The sequence below is a fragment of the Spea bombifrons genome, chromosome 2 (assembly GCF_027358695.1).
Source record: "Spea bombifrons isolate aSpeBom1 chromosome 2, aSpeBom1.2.pri, whole genome shotgun sequence".
Taxonomy (NCBI): domain Eukaryota; kingdom Metazoa; phylum Chordata; class Amphibia; order Anura; family Pelobatidae; genus Spea; species Spea bombifrons.
Window position 1 is genome coordinate 39,716,081 of NC_071088.1, and position 13,901 is coordinate 39,729,981.

General features: G+C 42.1%; 2 protein-coding genes across 4 annotated transcripts in view; one reads left to right on the forward strand and one right to left on the reverse strand.

Annotated features, from left to right (window-relative positions):
• Positions 1–7,878: 7,878 nt before the first annotated feature.
• On the forward strand, positions 7,879–8,921 carry C2H1orf74 (chromosome 2 C1orf74 homolog). Its single transcript, XM_053457604.1, has one exon. The coding sequence runs from the start codon at positions 7,935–7,937 to the stop codon at positions 8,724–8,726; it is 792 nt and encodes a 263-aa protein (XP_053313579.1). The 5' UTR covers positions 7,879–7,934; the 3' UTR covers positions 8,727–8,921.
• Positions 8,922–10,849: 1,928 nt separating this feature from the next.
• TRAF3IP3 (TRAF3 interacting protein 3) overlaps positions 10,850–13,901 on the reverse strand; it is a 32,497-nt gene continuing 29,445 nt past the window's right edge. For all 3 annotated transcript variants that reach the window (XM_053457589.1, XM_053457590.1, XM_053457588.1), the window contains exons 14-15: positions 12,587–12,700; positions 10,850–11,041 (exon numbers count right to left, since the gene is read on the reverse strand). In XM_053457589.1, coding sequence (XP_053313564.1) covers positions 10,946–11,041; positions 12,587–12,700 — 210 coding nt within the window. In that variant the 3' untranslated portion in view covers positions 10,850–10,945. The remainder of the gene's footprint in view (positions 11,042–12,586; positions 12,701–13,901) is intronic.

Consider the following 13,901-nt stretch of genomic DNA (forward strand, 5'->3'; position numbering starts at 1 on the left):
TGGGGGGGGGCATTCCTAGTGGCACAAATAAGTCTGCACTTACCATACACGCACAGTACAATAAGGATTTATGTTCCTCAAGAAGTGGACATCTTTTTGTTGCATCCAGGCCAAAAAGTGCCAGCTGTGAGCATGGTATCGGATAAAGGATACATTTATTTTAACAAAAAGTTTTGTTCAATGCTAAACTATACTACTGCACACAATAGCATATTTAAGACGCGTGTCTTAATTCTTTAACATCAGGTTTTTAACCATGAGGTACAATTTAGGACAAAGAAAAGCCTCTCCCTCAACTATTTAGACCCAATGCAACCAGCTTTATCCACATATAGAAGGGTTTATCTCTGGTAGTGTAAAGTCTCATGATGTTGTTCCCAATTAGATCAAGCAAAACGTGCTCTTTTGCACCACACAGAGGCTAGGTTTCCACTTGGGTTTTTGTCCTGCGTTTTTTTTTTTTTTGCTGAAAAACGCCAAGAAAACTGCCACTGCATTCTCCTGCGTTTTGGCGTTTTTTCTGGCGTTTTAGCCTTTCTGTAGAAATTGCTTTTTTGACCTTAGGCAGTTTTTTCAGCCTTTACACGTTGGAATTTTCACCCAGCTAAAAGGGATTAGGATAAATGGCAAGTATCTGCCCCGTCCTGATGTCATTTTCTTGGTAGAGTTCTACTTAAACACGCCCCGGCGGACCCTTTTGTCTCTTTCCTGTGGTTTGTAAGGCATGCTTTATTCCGAATGTCTGCTCCTCTAGGAAGATTGGCCCCAAATGATGGTGCAAATTGTTTGCTGTTGCTTTTGGCATGCAGGATCCAGTCGGGTATGTTTGTTTGTAATGGCATGTTTGTTCCAAATGGTGTAAAATTCAATATGAACTGTTTTGTGTGAAACTGTTTGTTTTCAGCCTATTTCTCGTAGGACACACAGATACTGGGTCCATCCTCTGCATTGTAACTGTGGAAAAAACGCCATAAAAAACGCCAAGCCAAAAAACCCACGTGGCTTTTTCATGGCGTTTTTTCTCTCTCATAGACTTTTATTGGAGAAAAACGCCAAGATTTCCTTGCAAAAAACGCCAGAGTGTCAACATGCTGCGATTTTGAAAAACTGCCACAGAGCCCAAAAAAGCAGAAAAACGCCAAAGAGGACTGAAAAAACGCCAAACAGAAAAATGCCAAGTGGATATGGCATTGTGCGATTTCCTATTGAAGAACAGCTAACATCTGGCCGCAGTGTTTTTTTCAATAAAAAAACGCCGTGTGGCTGAATTGGCGTTTTTATGGGCGTTTTTAGCAACAAAAAAAAAACAAGTGGAAACCTAGCCAGTGGTTTCTATTCACCTTGAGCTTGCTTCAATTTATATGCAGTAATTCAGCAGATACCGTATATCCAGGGTCACCATAAGGGGTTACACCTGGTACTGCACTACAAGTCGAAGTACAAGGTATTCATAATGCACCTGTTCAACCACGGCACCCCCCATGACATCTTATTCCCACCAGAGGAACAGATGTAGAGGGTGCAGCAGTAGCTTATCCTGAACTACAGGTGGATTGTTTCTCTGGTGACTAAACCTTGAACAAATCCTTTGTAACCTTTTGTGAGCTCTTGAAGCCAAAAACCTATCCCACTGATTATGTCAAGATATGAACCATCACTTCTTTCTGAAGCACTGATGGTTTGAGCTCCATTCCAATAGCCCTGTTCTGAAAACCTAGTCATAATTCTGTCAAGCTATAAGCGTTCTCTATGATGACCCCAACAATATGGCACTGCCAAAGCTGCTGTACAGGCTTAAAACAAGGGCGAAGACAATGGAGGAGTATGTCATTTCCAGAGATTGGCTGCAGAAGTGGAGTGGAATGAATCTGTACTACGTACGCAATTTAATGTAGGGTTATTAGATACCCTTAAAGATTACATGTAGGACCCCCAAAATGCTTGAGGTCATGATCAGCCTGGTGACTGAGATAAACCAAATATTACACCTGTGAACATGCCACAACTGCCTTTCCATTTAGCCATCCATCTCCTTCACTTAAGACACCCTGGACCTGTTCCATTTTGTACTCCATCAACCGCGGAATCCATGCAGACTGGGTTGGCCCAAGGTCCCCTATCCAAGGTTGAAAAGGCAAGGAGGCGAAGCATAAACCTGTGTCTATATTGTGGTGTGTTGTCATCCGGTCCGTGCTTGTCCCAAATCAGCCTCCAGAAATAACTCCTCTGTCTCCTCCCCTACTGATCGGTGGCATGACCACTATGTTTGTATCTCTACATTGGGACTCAAGCACCATTTTACAGCTATCATAGATTCGGGACTAGACTTGGGCACCAGGGAAGTCTTCGTGTTCGTCTTCAGGAAAAAAAAATCTTGGTATTCTGCGAATATTCGCCCGCTCCTGTCTTCTCTTCGGGTGAATCTTCATGGACATTCTTTGTGTTTGTTTTTTCTTCGTTTTTGTAGAAGGGGTTAATACGGGTTTAATGCGGTACAGACTACGCAGCAGCTCCTACGAGCCACCTGCTGGCGACCAATTGAGTAGCTCGTACAGACTTTTAAAATACTAATGCAGCAACTTGTCCAGCAGAGACCACTGGTCTCACCGCTCTATCAGTTAGATGTCCGTACAAGTGACTTCATTGTTTGATGCAAGAGGAGGTCCCTGCAGGCGACCAATAGGCTCACTCGCACTGCCCTTTAACCCCTGACGGCGAACCTATGGATTTCCGCTTCCATCAACTAAGGTAGGCTAGATGGGGAAGGGACCAGGGAGATTAGTAGACGAAGACGATCATGAAGATTCTTCATGTTGTGTCTTCGTCTACGTTTTACCGCCGTTATCTTCATGTCTTCAGAATGCACACGAAAACGCACTCTTTGTGTTCGTTTTCATGTTCGCCCGAAGACGAATGCACATGTCTATCCGGGACCCTGTGCATCTTCACATTTTATTTTGCATACCTTGGTTGGAACAAGTAGTTATTTGAGTTACTGTTGCCTTTCTGTCATCTCGAACCAGTCTGCCCATTCTCCTCTGACCTCTGACATCAACAAGGCATTTTCGTTCACACAACTGCTGCTCACTGGATATTTTCTTTTTTTCTGACCAGCAGCAGTTTCTGAAATACTCAGACCAGCCCGTCTGTCACCAACAACCATGCCACATTTAAAGTTCAAGAGATGGATGTTATGGTGAAGCGTACTTCATCTTAACTCTTGTATTGATTAAATACCATATCCGTATTTCCATTGTTTCCTATTTTGATTTTTGTATCCTTAAAATATATATTGTTAATACACAATTTGTTAAACTCCAATAAAAAATTATAATATAAGTTTGTGTCTTCATTATGCCAGCAGCTATGCATATCCCACATCATCATGTTGTCTAGCTAAAATGTTTCACCAGGACCTTCTCCCTCTGAGGTCTTACCCCAACCTTATCTTTGTTTTAAAGTTGTGTTTGTTAAAAAGAAAAGGCAGAATCATTACCTCCCCATAGACCATATGATCGTGCTATCTATCTATCTATCTATCTATCTATCTATCTATCTATCTATCTATCTATCTATCTATCTATCTATCTATCTATCTATCTTCTACCTGGGGCCACTGTTCCTTTTAATTGTATTTATGTTATCTGAGAACCTGAATTGAAAGTTCTTAAAGAATATATAGATGCCAAGTTACAATTCATCAGACAATTAACTCCCTGCAGGAGCTGGTATCTTCTATGTTGAGAAAAAAGTCCTACACTCATATGTAGACTACCTAAGAACCCAACAACATCACTATTAAAAACTGATATATCTTGCTACTCATTCCTGAGCTTATGGATCAAATAAGTCAAGCTCTAATCATCTTGAAGCCACATCGGGAAGGTATGCTTCAGTTTTTGACGTGTTTTTTTGAAACACAATTTGTACACCAAACTGTAAAAATTGTTTGCAACCATAACACCATTATGGTTATGGTTGACACTTACAGAGATGGCTCACTTTATCCCTACTATTGGCCTACCTACTGCTGCCAAGCTATTCCTCAAAGTAATCTTCCTTTTGCACGGTTTGCCCTGTTCAATCCTCTCTGACAATTTACCTCCAAATTCTGGGCAGCGTTTTGTCAGTGACTACAAGACATCTGTCCACTGTTTTCCATCCTTAGACTAATGGGCAAACTGAGAGGACAACCCATACCTGTCATAGAGCTGGATAGTCCGACGACTACCTCCACTGACTTGTGCTCCATTAGCCTCGGGCAACACACTCTTTCCCGGTTTCCCAGTCACTAGCCGAGACTCAGTGTAGGGTAAAACCAAAACGAAGACTGATTTATTTCTCACACACAGGGCTGGATATAGCCAGCAAAACACACATTAACATAAAACAAAAATCAGTTCCAGGGACTGGCCGGGGTAAATGTCTGTAGTGGTGGAACTGGGCGGAAGGGGGGGCAACATAGTAGTGTACCATGGGGTGGCAGGGTCTGATATTAAAGTAAAACAATGGCGGTCACTCCCTGGTTGCAGATCTTGGCTGTCTGCCGGAGATAATCCCCTCAGCAAATGATGAGATGATATACTGCTAGGGGTAGCCACAAAAGTCTTTACAAAGCCAGGGCCCATAGTCAATAGGGAGGAGGCTGGCTGTCAGGCCTCTCCAGTGCCCCCAGTGATGGAGGGTTCCGTTACAATAACCTAGAACAATATATTTGTTGCTACATCACTCACATACAAGATGACTGGTACCAACTACTCCAATTAGCTGAATTCACATACAACAACCAATTACATTAATATATATGAACGTCTATTATGCCTACCTCTCAATACTAGGCTGGGAACAAAGTATGTTTTTTCCCCGCCCATCGAAAATTGGCTTGTCCTTTCAAGAAATTGGGTCCTATATATTTGAATACCGTATTTGCTCGATTATAAGATGAGGTACCCCTTGTCTTATAATCGGAGTCGTCTTATAATCACCTCAACTAGGTCTGACTATGAGACTAAGATCCAGATCCCCCGCAGCGATGCAGGGGACCTGGATCCTCCTGCCCCCCCAACTTACCAGTACTTCTGAGTCCCCGGTGCTTAGTCCGGGCAGCGTGTAGAGCTCTACGCGATTCGCGTACACAAGTTCTGCTGCAGCCGGGAGGAGGTGCAGTTAGGTTGTGTGTGTCCATGGCCCAGACCTACCCCGGCTGTCAGAGATCAAAGTTCCCCGTGATCTCTGACAGTCGGGGAAGGTCTGCGCGACGGACACAGACAACCCCCGCTGCTAACCGTACCTCCTCCCAGCTGCAGCGGAAGTTGTCTACACGAATCGTGTAGAGCTCTACTCGCTGCCCGGACTACGCACCGGGGACTCAGAAGCTCCGGTAAGTTTGGAGGAGGGAGGGAGTGTTAAATGGGGGGCATAAGGCATTTCTGGAGGAAGAGTGCTCTGTGAAATGCCTTTTAACCCCCTTAATGCCACTCTGCCTCCTGAAATGCCTTATACCTCCCTATATGCCACTCTGCCCCATAATATGCCTTTTAACCCCCTAAATGCCAGAGTGGCATATAGGGGTATAAGACATAGGGGGTCAAAAGGCATATCATGGGGCACAGTGGCATTTAGAGGGTTAAAAGGCATATCATGGGGCACAGTGGCATTTAGATGGTTAAAAGGCATATCATGGGGCACAGTGATATATAGGGGGTATAAGGCATTTTTGGGGCACAGTGGAAATAGAAACAAAATATTTTTCTCAATTATAGCTTTTATTAAAAAAAAAATTGTTCACATAGTTTACATGAATTAACATTTACTGGTAAAACTTTTTTCCAATAGGGTCGTGTTATATTCAGGCTTTTTCTTTTTTTTCATAAATATTCAGATTTTGGGGGGTTGTCTTATAATCGAGCAAATACGGTACTATCACTGCTATCATTAATCCAGAAGCCGTTGGCCTTCAGTTGCCTGACTCCAGGTGGGGTACATCCAGTATTCCAAGTTTCTCTCCTTAAGTTGCGGATTCCCCATACGAGCTCCAGACCTGTCTTATTACCTCCTACTACTGAATGGCTTGATGACCTCTAGGAACATAAGTTGCAGGAGATATTGCACTCCTGTTTTCAGCATATAGTGTTAGAGTGTGTATTAGGTGTTTGTGTGTATTGCTGTAAGGTATTGGCATGTGCAGTGGAGGCTCCTCCATAGGAGGATTTTTGATGAATTTTGCAATTTTATTTTCCTTTTGCACTTTGGGGTTCACGTGCCATGAAGCCTCCTGTCCCCTATTGTATCCTGCCTATGTCTATCACACGTGCGATTAATCTTAGGGGCAGTTATGGTTGATGGGGTCTTTAGGGTTAATTTAGGGGCAGTTATGGTTGATGGAAAATTTATTTTAACCTGTACATTACATCGTAAATGTATATTTCATTTTCAAAATGTATATATTGTGAACCCCCATTGGAATTACCCCCCCAGCTGCCACTGGGCATGTGTGTCTGTTAATGTCTGGTATTAGAGTGTGTAAGTATGTTAGTGTATGGTGTTAGCATAGGTGTGTGTGTGTTAGTATTTGGTGTCTGCATGTGTGTGGGTGCCAGCATACAGTATGTCAGGGGAGAGTCTAGAGTTAGTGGTGACTGGGAGACGGAGGAGCAAGAGAACAAATGTGTTAGTATGTATTTATGCAGCGCAGCCACATACACCGGAAGTTTGATCCACCTTTATTCTCAGCAAGTGCAGTCCGAGCCACGGCAACGTATTCACAGCTTGACGCTGTATCTTTAACTAGGGGCGTGGCTACAGTGCCTTTCAGCTTCCACGTGATTAGGAACAGGAAGAAGCAGCTGCGTCCAGCATGTAGGTGTGGAATTGTACGTGTCTTGTGTGCAGATGTTAATTACTTGATCTTAGGTCTGTTGCATAAAATACTTAAATTGAAGGATACAGGTTAGGAAGGGCTATTTCATGCAACAAAATGTCTAACTACCTACCAGCATGTTAAATCTAGTGTGACACATGTCTGTGTGTGTGTATAATATATATTATATATATATATATACACACATATATTATAGATATATATATATATATACACACATATATTATATATATATACATACATGTATATACATATTTACATATACATACATGTATATATAAATACACATATGCATACATGTGTGTGTATATCTATCTATATATATATATATATATATATATATATATATATATATATATATATGTGTGTGTGTGTGTGTATACACACTGCATCTTTTAAAAGCTTACATGTTAAGCTGCTTTGTTAGGTTACTTACCTCAGCCAGTCTGCAGCTTGTAAGTCCCAAGTGTATGTTATTTCTTTTTTAAGGCAGTTGTGAGGAGCTCCGTGTATATAAAGTCTATAAGTACTTTTCACTTCAGTGTACATATCAGTGCTGCATGCAATAATGTAGGTTCGCACTGATCTAACAAATACGTTTCTCTCATTTTATCCCAATAAACTTTCTCCAGACCGTTAGCTGGCGTTGTTGCTCCTTGTCAGTGATGTTTTTTTTGTGACTTTCTTTGCTAAAACACCCCACTTCTCCGTCTGTTTTAAATTTTTTTTAAGAACATGCCAAAAAAGTGTAGATCTATTTTAAATCTGATATAAGTAATAAAAATGTGGTGGGAGCCACTGTTTCATATTTTGCTGGTGGGAGAGTGAGAAGGAAAGTGAGTTTGTGATAGAAAACACATTAATATGCTAGTTCTGCAAAGATCTCAACCTCCTTAGGTTAAAAAAAAGAACCTACAGTATCAGAGTGTTATGGAGATTAGGTAGATTCAACAATAAGTCTCATGCAAGTTACAATATTTTTGGTTTTTGAACAGATGAAAGAAGATGCTGCTTTGTGGTTGATACATGTGTAGACATTTCCCTTCCAATTGTGATGTCTCTCCAGGAAGAACTTCATTTGGCTTCTTCACGTCACCTTAAAGAACGTAAGAAGAGGCTTTTCTCTGTTGCAGTCTCCTTGAAACTTGCTGCTGACATTCTGTCTGTGGACTGTGGACTAAAGCCATGTTTTCTTTACGACTATAGTGGAGCAGGTGTCCACCAAATACAGGGGTATGTTGAAGAACTTCAGCATATGGGCTTCATAAAGGGACATTTGCACATCCTGAACATTGCAGATAACATTCTAATAATTAATGTTACCAGGGCTATGTCCTGCATAAGTGCATTGGTTCATAGTAATGATTTCTATCTAATAGATGTTTCAGCATCACTCAATCAGCCTGTGGTATGTAACAGAGATGATGTCCCATTAATACAGTCTCAGCTTAATTACCTCTTGGATCATCTAACACAGTACCAACATGAGCAACCAGCTACTGTATCTGTAGGTGATGTTCAGTTTCCAGACTGGAACCTCTGCACAATCTTTGGATTCCTTTTAAATTTCCCTGCGGTATACTGGTTTGACACTACAAGCGGCTTTGAGAACTGCTTGTCTTTGGTGCCCCTGAGACATTTGACTGTCCAAGGTGATTGCTCTAGGTTAGGACTCAAAAGGACACACATTTATTCCTTCACTGTACCCGAGTCTGTATGCCACATCTTACAGAAACATTTAGAAGATTGGTTTGAAAAGTTGAGGCAAACGTTTCTTAGCCAAAGTCATTTTAAGGACCTTGAGATTTTAACGGATACTGTAACTCTAACTGCTGTTGCTCTTTGAAGGCATTTAAGTATTCTAAATACATATTTGTTAACTGATTGGCCCAAAAATGTTTGAGAAGCAAAGTTTCTGCTTTCCTTGACCAACCTGTTGTTTGCAAATATATTCTTCCTAAACACCACATCATCTGAAGAAATGTAATAATACTCAAAAGTTCTATACTTTTTTTTTGCCCATCTCACCTCAATAAACTGTAAAAGAAATACCCTGTTGTGAATAGTGGAAATTACTTGAAAGTAGGTTTGTGGCATCAGCAACTGGAGTTCAGTATGGCACTAAGTAACATAATTTTTTATACAAAACACAAACAAAATGTTGCTGTTTCCTCGGGGAGAAGAAGCAGAAGCCTTTGATGATCCAGTAGTTTGGCCTGGCTAAGTGTCCACCACAGCTCAGAATAAAGTGGTGAAAGTCGTCAGGGCTCCCTTGGTACCAACACACCACACAAAAATCCTTGTGGGATATGCAACACTCTTTTATAGAAGGGGCCAAAAGCCAAAGGTGTCATGAAGATTGGTCACTTGTTTATTTATAGCATTCGTAAGTCCAAGGGCAGGGGTGTCCAAGTTTTTTCTGCAGTGGGCCACTTCATCAGAAATGTATGTGTGCATGGGCCACACTCATTTTTCACTGAGAGAAAATATGGCCTTTTAGCTTTATAATGCATATTAATATAGGGTTAATTTGGCAAAATACCAAAACAAAAAAAAACCCCACCGAAAATTATCATCCACAGGGGTCCTGCTGCTTCCCTCTTTGTTGCTCAGCAGCATCTCTTGCTCCATCGAGGGGAAGCAGGAACCCAGCGCGTCACCTCACGTGACTCCGCTTCGTTCCTGTTCCCCTGGGCAGGTCAAGAGAATTTGAAACAGACATCTCCATTTGCGTTGCGCACAAGCACCCCTGCGTAAGTCTGCGAGCGGCACCGGAAGATCTGCAGTTCAGTCCAGGTAAGGGTGGGGAAGGGTGTATGAATGAGTGTACGTGAATGAGGGAATGAATGTTTCTGATGAATGAATATGCATGTGATAGCATGGATGTGTAAGGGGGGACAGGGCACAGGAAGGCTGTAGGTTATGTGCATGTATTAGCTGCTTGTGCATGATAGGAGTCTCATTGCTATGTTAAATATATATGATTACTAATAGCAATCACACTCCTATCATGCCCAGGCATACCCAGATTCCAGCATGTACTGGCTGACTTGGCATGATAGGAGTGTGATTGCTAACAGCAATCGCACTTCTATGATGCCCAGGATCCAGCATGTACTGGCTGCCTGTGCATGATAGGAGTGTGATTGCTGTTAGTATTCATATATATTTAATATAGCAATGACACTCCTATCATGCACAAGCAGCCACAGTAGCAAAAGCTAGCAGAAATTACACTTTTATCATGTCCATTGGTAATACATACATATTTGGTTTTTTACTTTTTTCTGCTCTCCGGTGTGATGACCTTGTCCTTTCCACGAGGAACACCTTCTGTGGGCCCGTCCCCTCGAACGTCACGTGTTCAAAGCCGCACAACAGCTGCTTTGAACTTCGCAGCCGGACGGCCGCTTTGAGTGTGGTCTGCCGGCCCATGGACCGGCAGACCACCGCGTGAGTGAGCCAGACCGGTCCTGCTCACTCATGCGGGCCGCACCTTGATGTCCAGCGCGTTGGACTCCCCTGCCCTAGGGATGAGCCCCCATAGACAGACTTTTTTTTCTGAGAGTGGTGGGTCTAGACCCATTGGCCACCACCACACCCCAACCCCACCTGGTCTTGGCCTGTCCCTCTACAGATTATGTCCTGTGGATAATTGACCACTGAAAATAATGCAATACACCATATACAGTGTAACATTTAAAATGTACTATAGATCCTGATGGAATGCAAGATGAATGTGTGATTTCGATCTAGTCATAAATGAGGAGGGTGGTGTGTGTATCTAATCTAGAACAACTAGCCCTCAGAAACCCTTAGCTGTAGTCAGAAAACTTCTGATCTAGACCAATACAATGTACATATTCCTCACATAGTCAGTTATTTATATTGCAGCAAAAAAATGTTTTTTACACATCATATATAATTGTTCCTTGCTGTGAAGGTTGGAAAGATCCTTACATCTCACAATGGTGATGAAACTGTTTTATTTAAAAGTCTATTTAAATGGCAAACAAAAATAACATCAAACTCAGTCAGTATGAAAATTTAAAGTCGTTCATGGTTTCAGCGTGTAACACATTCTATATGAGCAGATATAATAAACATTGTAAGACCTGCAAAAAAAAGAATTAAGACTGGCACCCAGCAAGAGATGTGACCCTGTGGAAAGAAACAAGCAAAGGTTTTTATTTCTGATGTAAATTGTGATGGTCAGAAAATTAACTACCTCAATGCTAAAGCTGTATAATTATTCTGCATTTTTTTGCAACTGTCTTAACCTTGAACACAAATCATTATGCATCTGAGGCAAACTTAACTGAGAATGGGAAAAGGCTACTTAGCCTGCATTAAGGTAAATGTTGCTACAGTGCTCAACCTACTGAAACCTGAGCAGGTGAGTTCCCAAAACCTCCCGGTACTGTCTCAGCACTTTTCTATAAGGTCAATAAAATGGATATTGTTGGTTTTATATGGTCTTTCTTTCGTTGCAAAATAAATTATAGTCATTTGAAGTGTTTTTATTACAAAATTCCTTTAAAAGGGAACTGTTGCATGATGTGATCAGCCATGACATTATGGGCACTTGCCCAATATTATGTAGGTCCCCTTTTTGCCACCAAAACTACCGTGACCTGTCGATGCATGGACTTCACTATACCTCTGATGGTGTGCTGTGGAATCTAGCACCAAGGCGTTAGCATCAGATCTTTTAAGTCTTGTAATGCTTCTCCATAAATGCTTCCTGGTGCTGTGTGTTCTCCATGTAAGTGACACACACGCAACCGGCAATCCATGTGATGTAAAAGGAAACGTGATTCATCAGATCAGGCCACCATTCCTCCATTGCTCTGTGGTTCGGTTCTTATGCTCACACTTTCGGCAGTAAACGGGTCAGCATGGGCACCCTGACTGGCCTGAACTTTTTCAGCAATTTGAGGTACAGTAGATTGGATTTGACCACACGGGCCAGTCGTCACCCCCCATATGCATCAATGAGCATTGGCCACCCATGACCCTGTCGCCAGTTCACCGCTTTTTCTTCCTTCCACTTTTGATAGGTACTGACCACTACAGACTGGGAACACCCCACAAGAGCTACAGTTTTGGAGATGCTCTGACCCATCTACCTATCACAATTTGGCCATTATCAAAGTCGCTCAGATCTTTACGCTTGCCCATATCAACTTTGAGGAAGAAATGTTCATTTGCTGCCTAATGTATCCCACCCACTGACAGGTGCCATGATAACAAGATTATCAGTGTTACTCACTTCACCTGTCATGTTAATGACAATGTTATGGCTGATCAGAGTATATAACTAATGTATGTGAGGGCTGCTGCTATGTTAGGTTTTAAGTTGGAATTTGTGGCAGTTGCAATACAGAGGAACTGCACAGATGTAGGCATTATGTAATGGTACAGTTTAATGTGTCATCTGCTCAAACAACATAGGTAGGGTCCTTAAATTGTTTTACAACTTCCTCCTTTGCTGAAAGTATGATTCTCAAGTGAGCTACATTGTGGGGTTATGGCAAATGATGGGATATTTGCATTACATTGCTTGACAATGCCTTAAGTAGGTATCTGAGTGTAACATATCTAACTAAACATATTTTAAAAGTATATTAATGTAACTGACAGATGGTTTTCAGTGCTGGACTCGGTAAGTTTATGGTTCCCATATAAGTTATTAAAAAAAGGTACCTTGGATTGCTGCACAGGAATTCCCTTTAAGTTCTCTCTGCACTGCTGCAGTGTGTCTTTACATGCCCTGTATTCCATGGTGAGTGATTCCATCTCAGTTTTCATTATGTCACACTAGTGGATAATAAATAAGTCATCTTTAAATGGGTTTAACCAATACAATAATTGAAGCAATGGATCACGTAAATGAAGTCTTTTAAATACTTAAAGGGATCTAACAAAGTACAAGAGGAACATTTATTTGAAAACAGAAATGTTAAAGAGAGAAAAAAGTCAATCTGAAACTAGTAGGTTAGGGGCTGAGATGTGATGCAAGAAAGTTTTACTTTATTGAGAAGGTGGTATACAGTATCTCAAAAAAGTGAGTACACCCCTCACATTTTTGTAAATATTTTATTATATCTTTTCATGTGACAGCACCAAAGAAATGACACTCTGCTACAATGTAAAGTAGTGAGTGTACAGCCTGTATAACAGTGTAAATTTGCTGTCCCCTCAAAATAACTCAACACACAGCCATTAATGTCTAAACCTTGGCAACAAAAGTGAGTACACCCCTAAGTGGAAATGTCCAAATTGGGCCCAATTAGCCATTTCCCCTCCCCGGTGTTATGTCACTCGTTAGTGTTACAAGGTCTTAGGTGTGAATGGGGAGTAGGTGTGTTAAATTGGGTTTTATCGCTCTCACACTCTCTCATACTGGTCACTGGAAGTTCAACATGGCACCTCATGGCAAAGAACTCTGAGAGGATCTGAAAAAAAGAATTGTTGCTCTACAAAAAGATGGCCTAGGCTATAAGAAGATTGCCAAGACCAGAGCCGGCCTTAGGCGTTGTGGCGCCCTGTGCGGACTACTCCTCTGGCGCCCCCCCCTCTCTGCCCCTTCAAACTACCCCTCCCCTCTGCCCCTTCAAACTACCCCCTCACCCCTTCAAACTACCCCCCCGCCCCTTCAAACTACCCCCCCCGCCCCTTCAAACTATCCCCCCTCTGCCCCTTCAAACTACAGTCAAGCATGGCGGTGGGAGTGTCATGGTCTGGGCCTGCATGAGTGCTGCCGGCACTGGGGAGCTACAGTTCATTAAGGGAACCATGAATGCCAACATGTACTGTGACATACTGAAGCAGAGCATGATCCCCTCCGGAGACAGGGCCGCAGGGCAGTATTCCAACATGATAACGACCCCAAACACACCTCCAAGACGACCACTGCCATGCTAAAGAAGATAAGGGTAAAGGTGATGGACTGGCCAAGCATGTCTCCAGACCTAAACCCTATTGAGCATCTGTGGGGCATCCTCAAACGGAAGGTGGG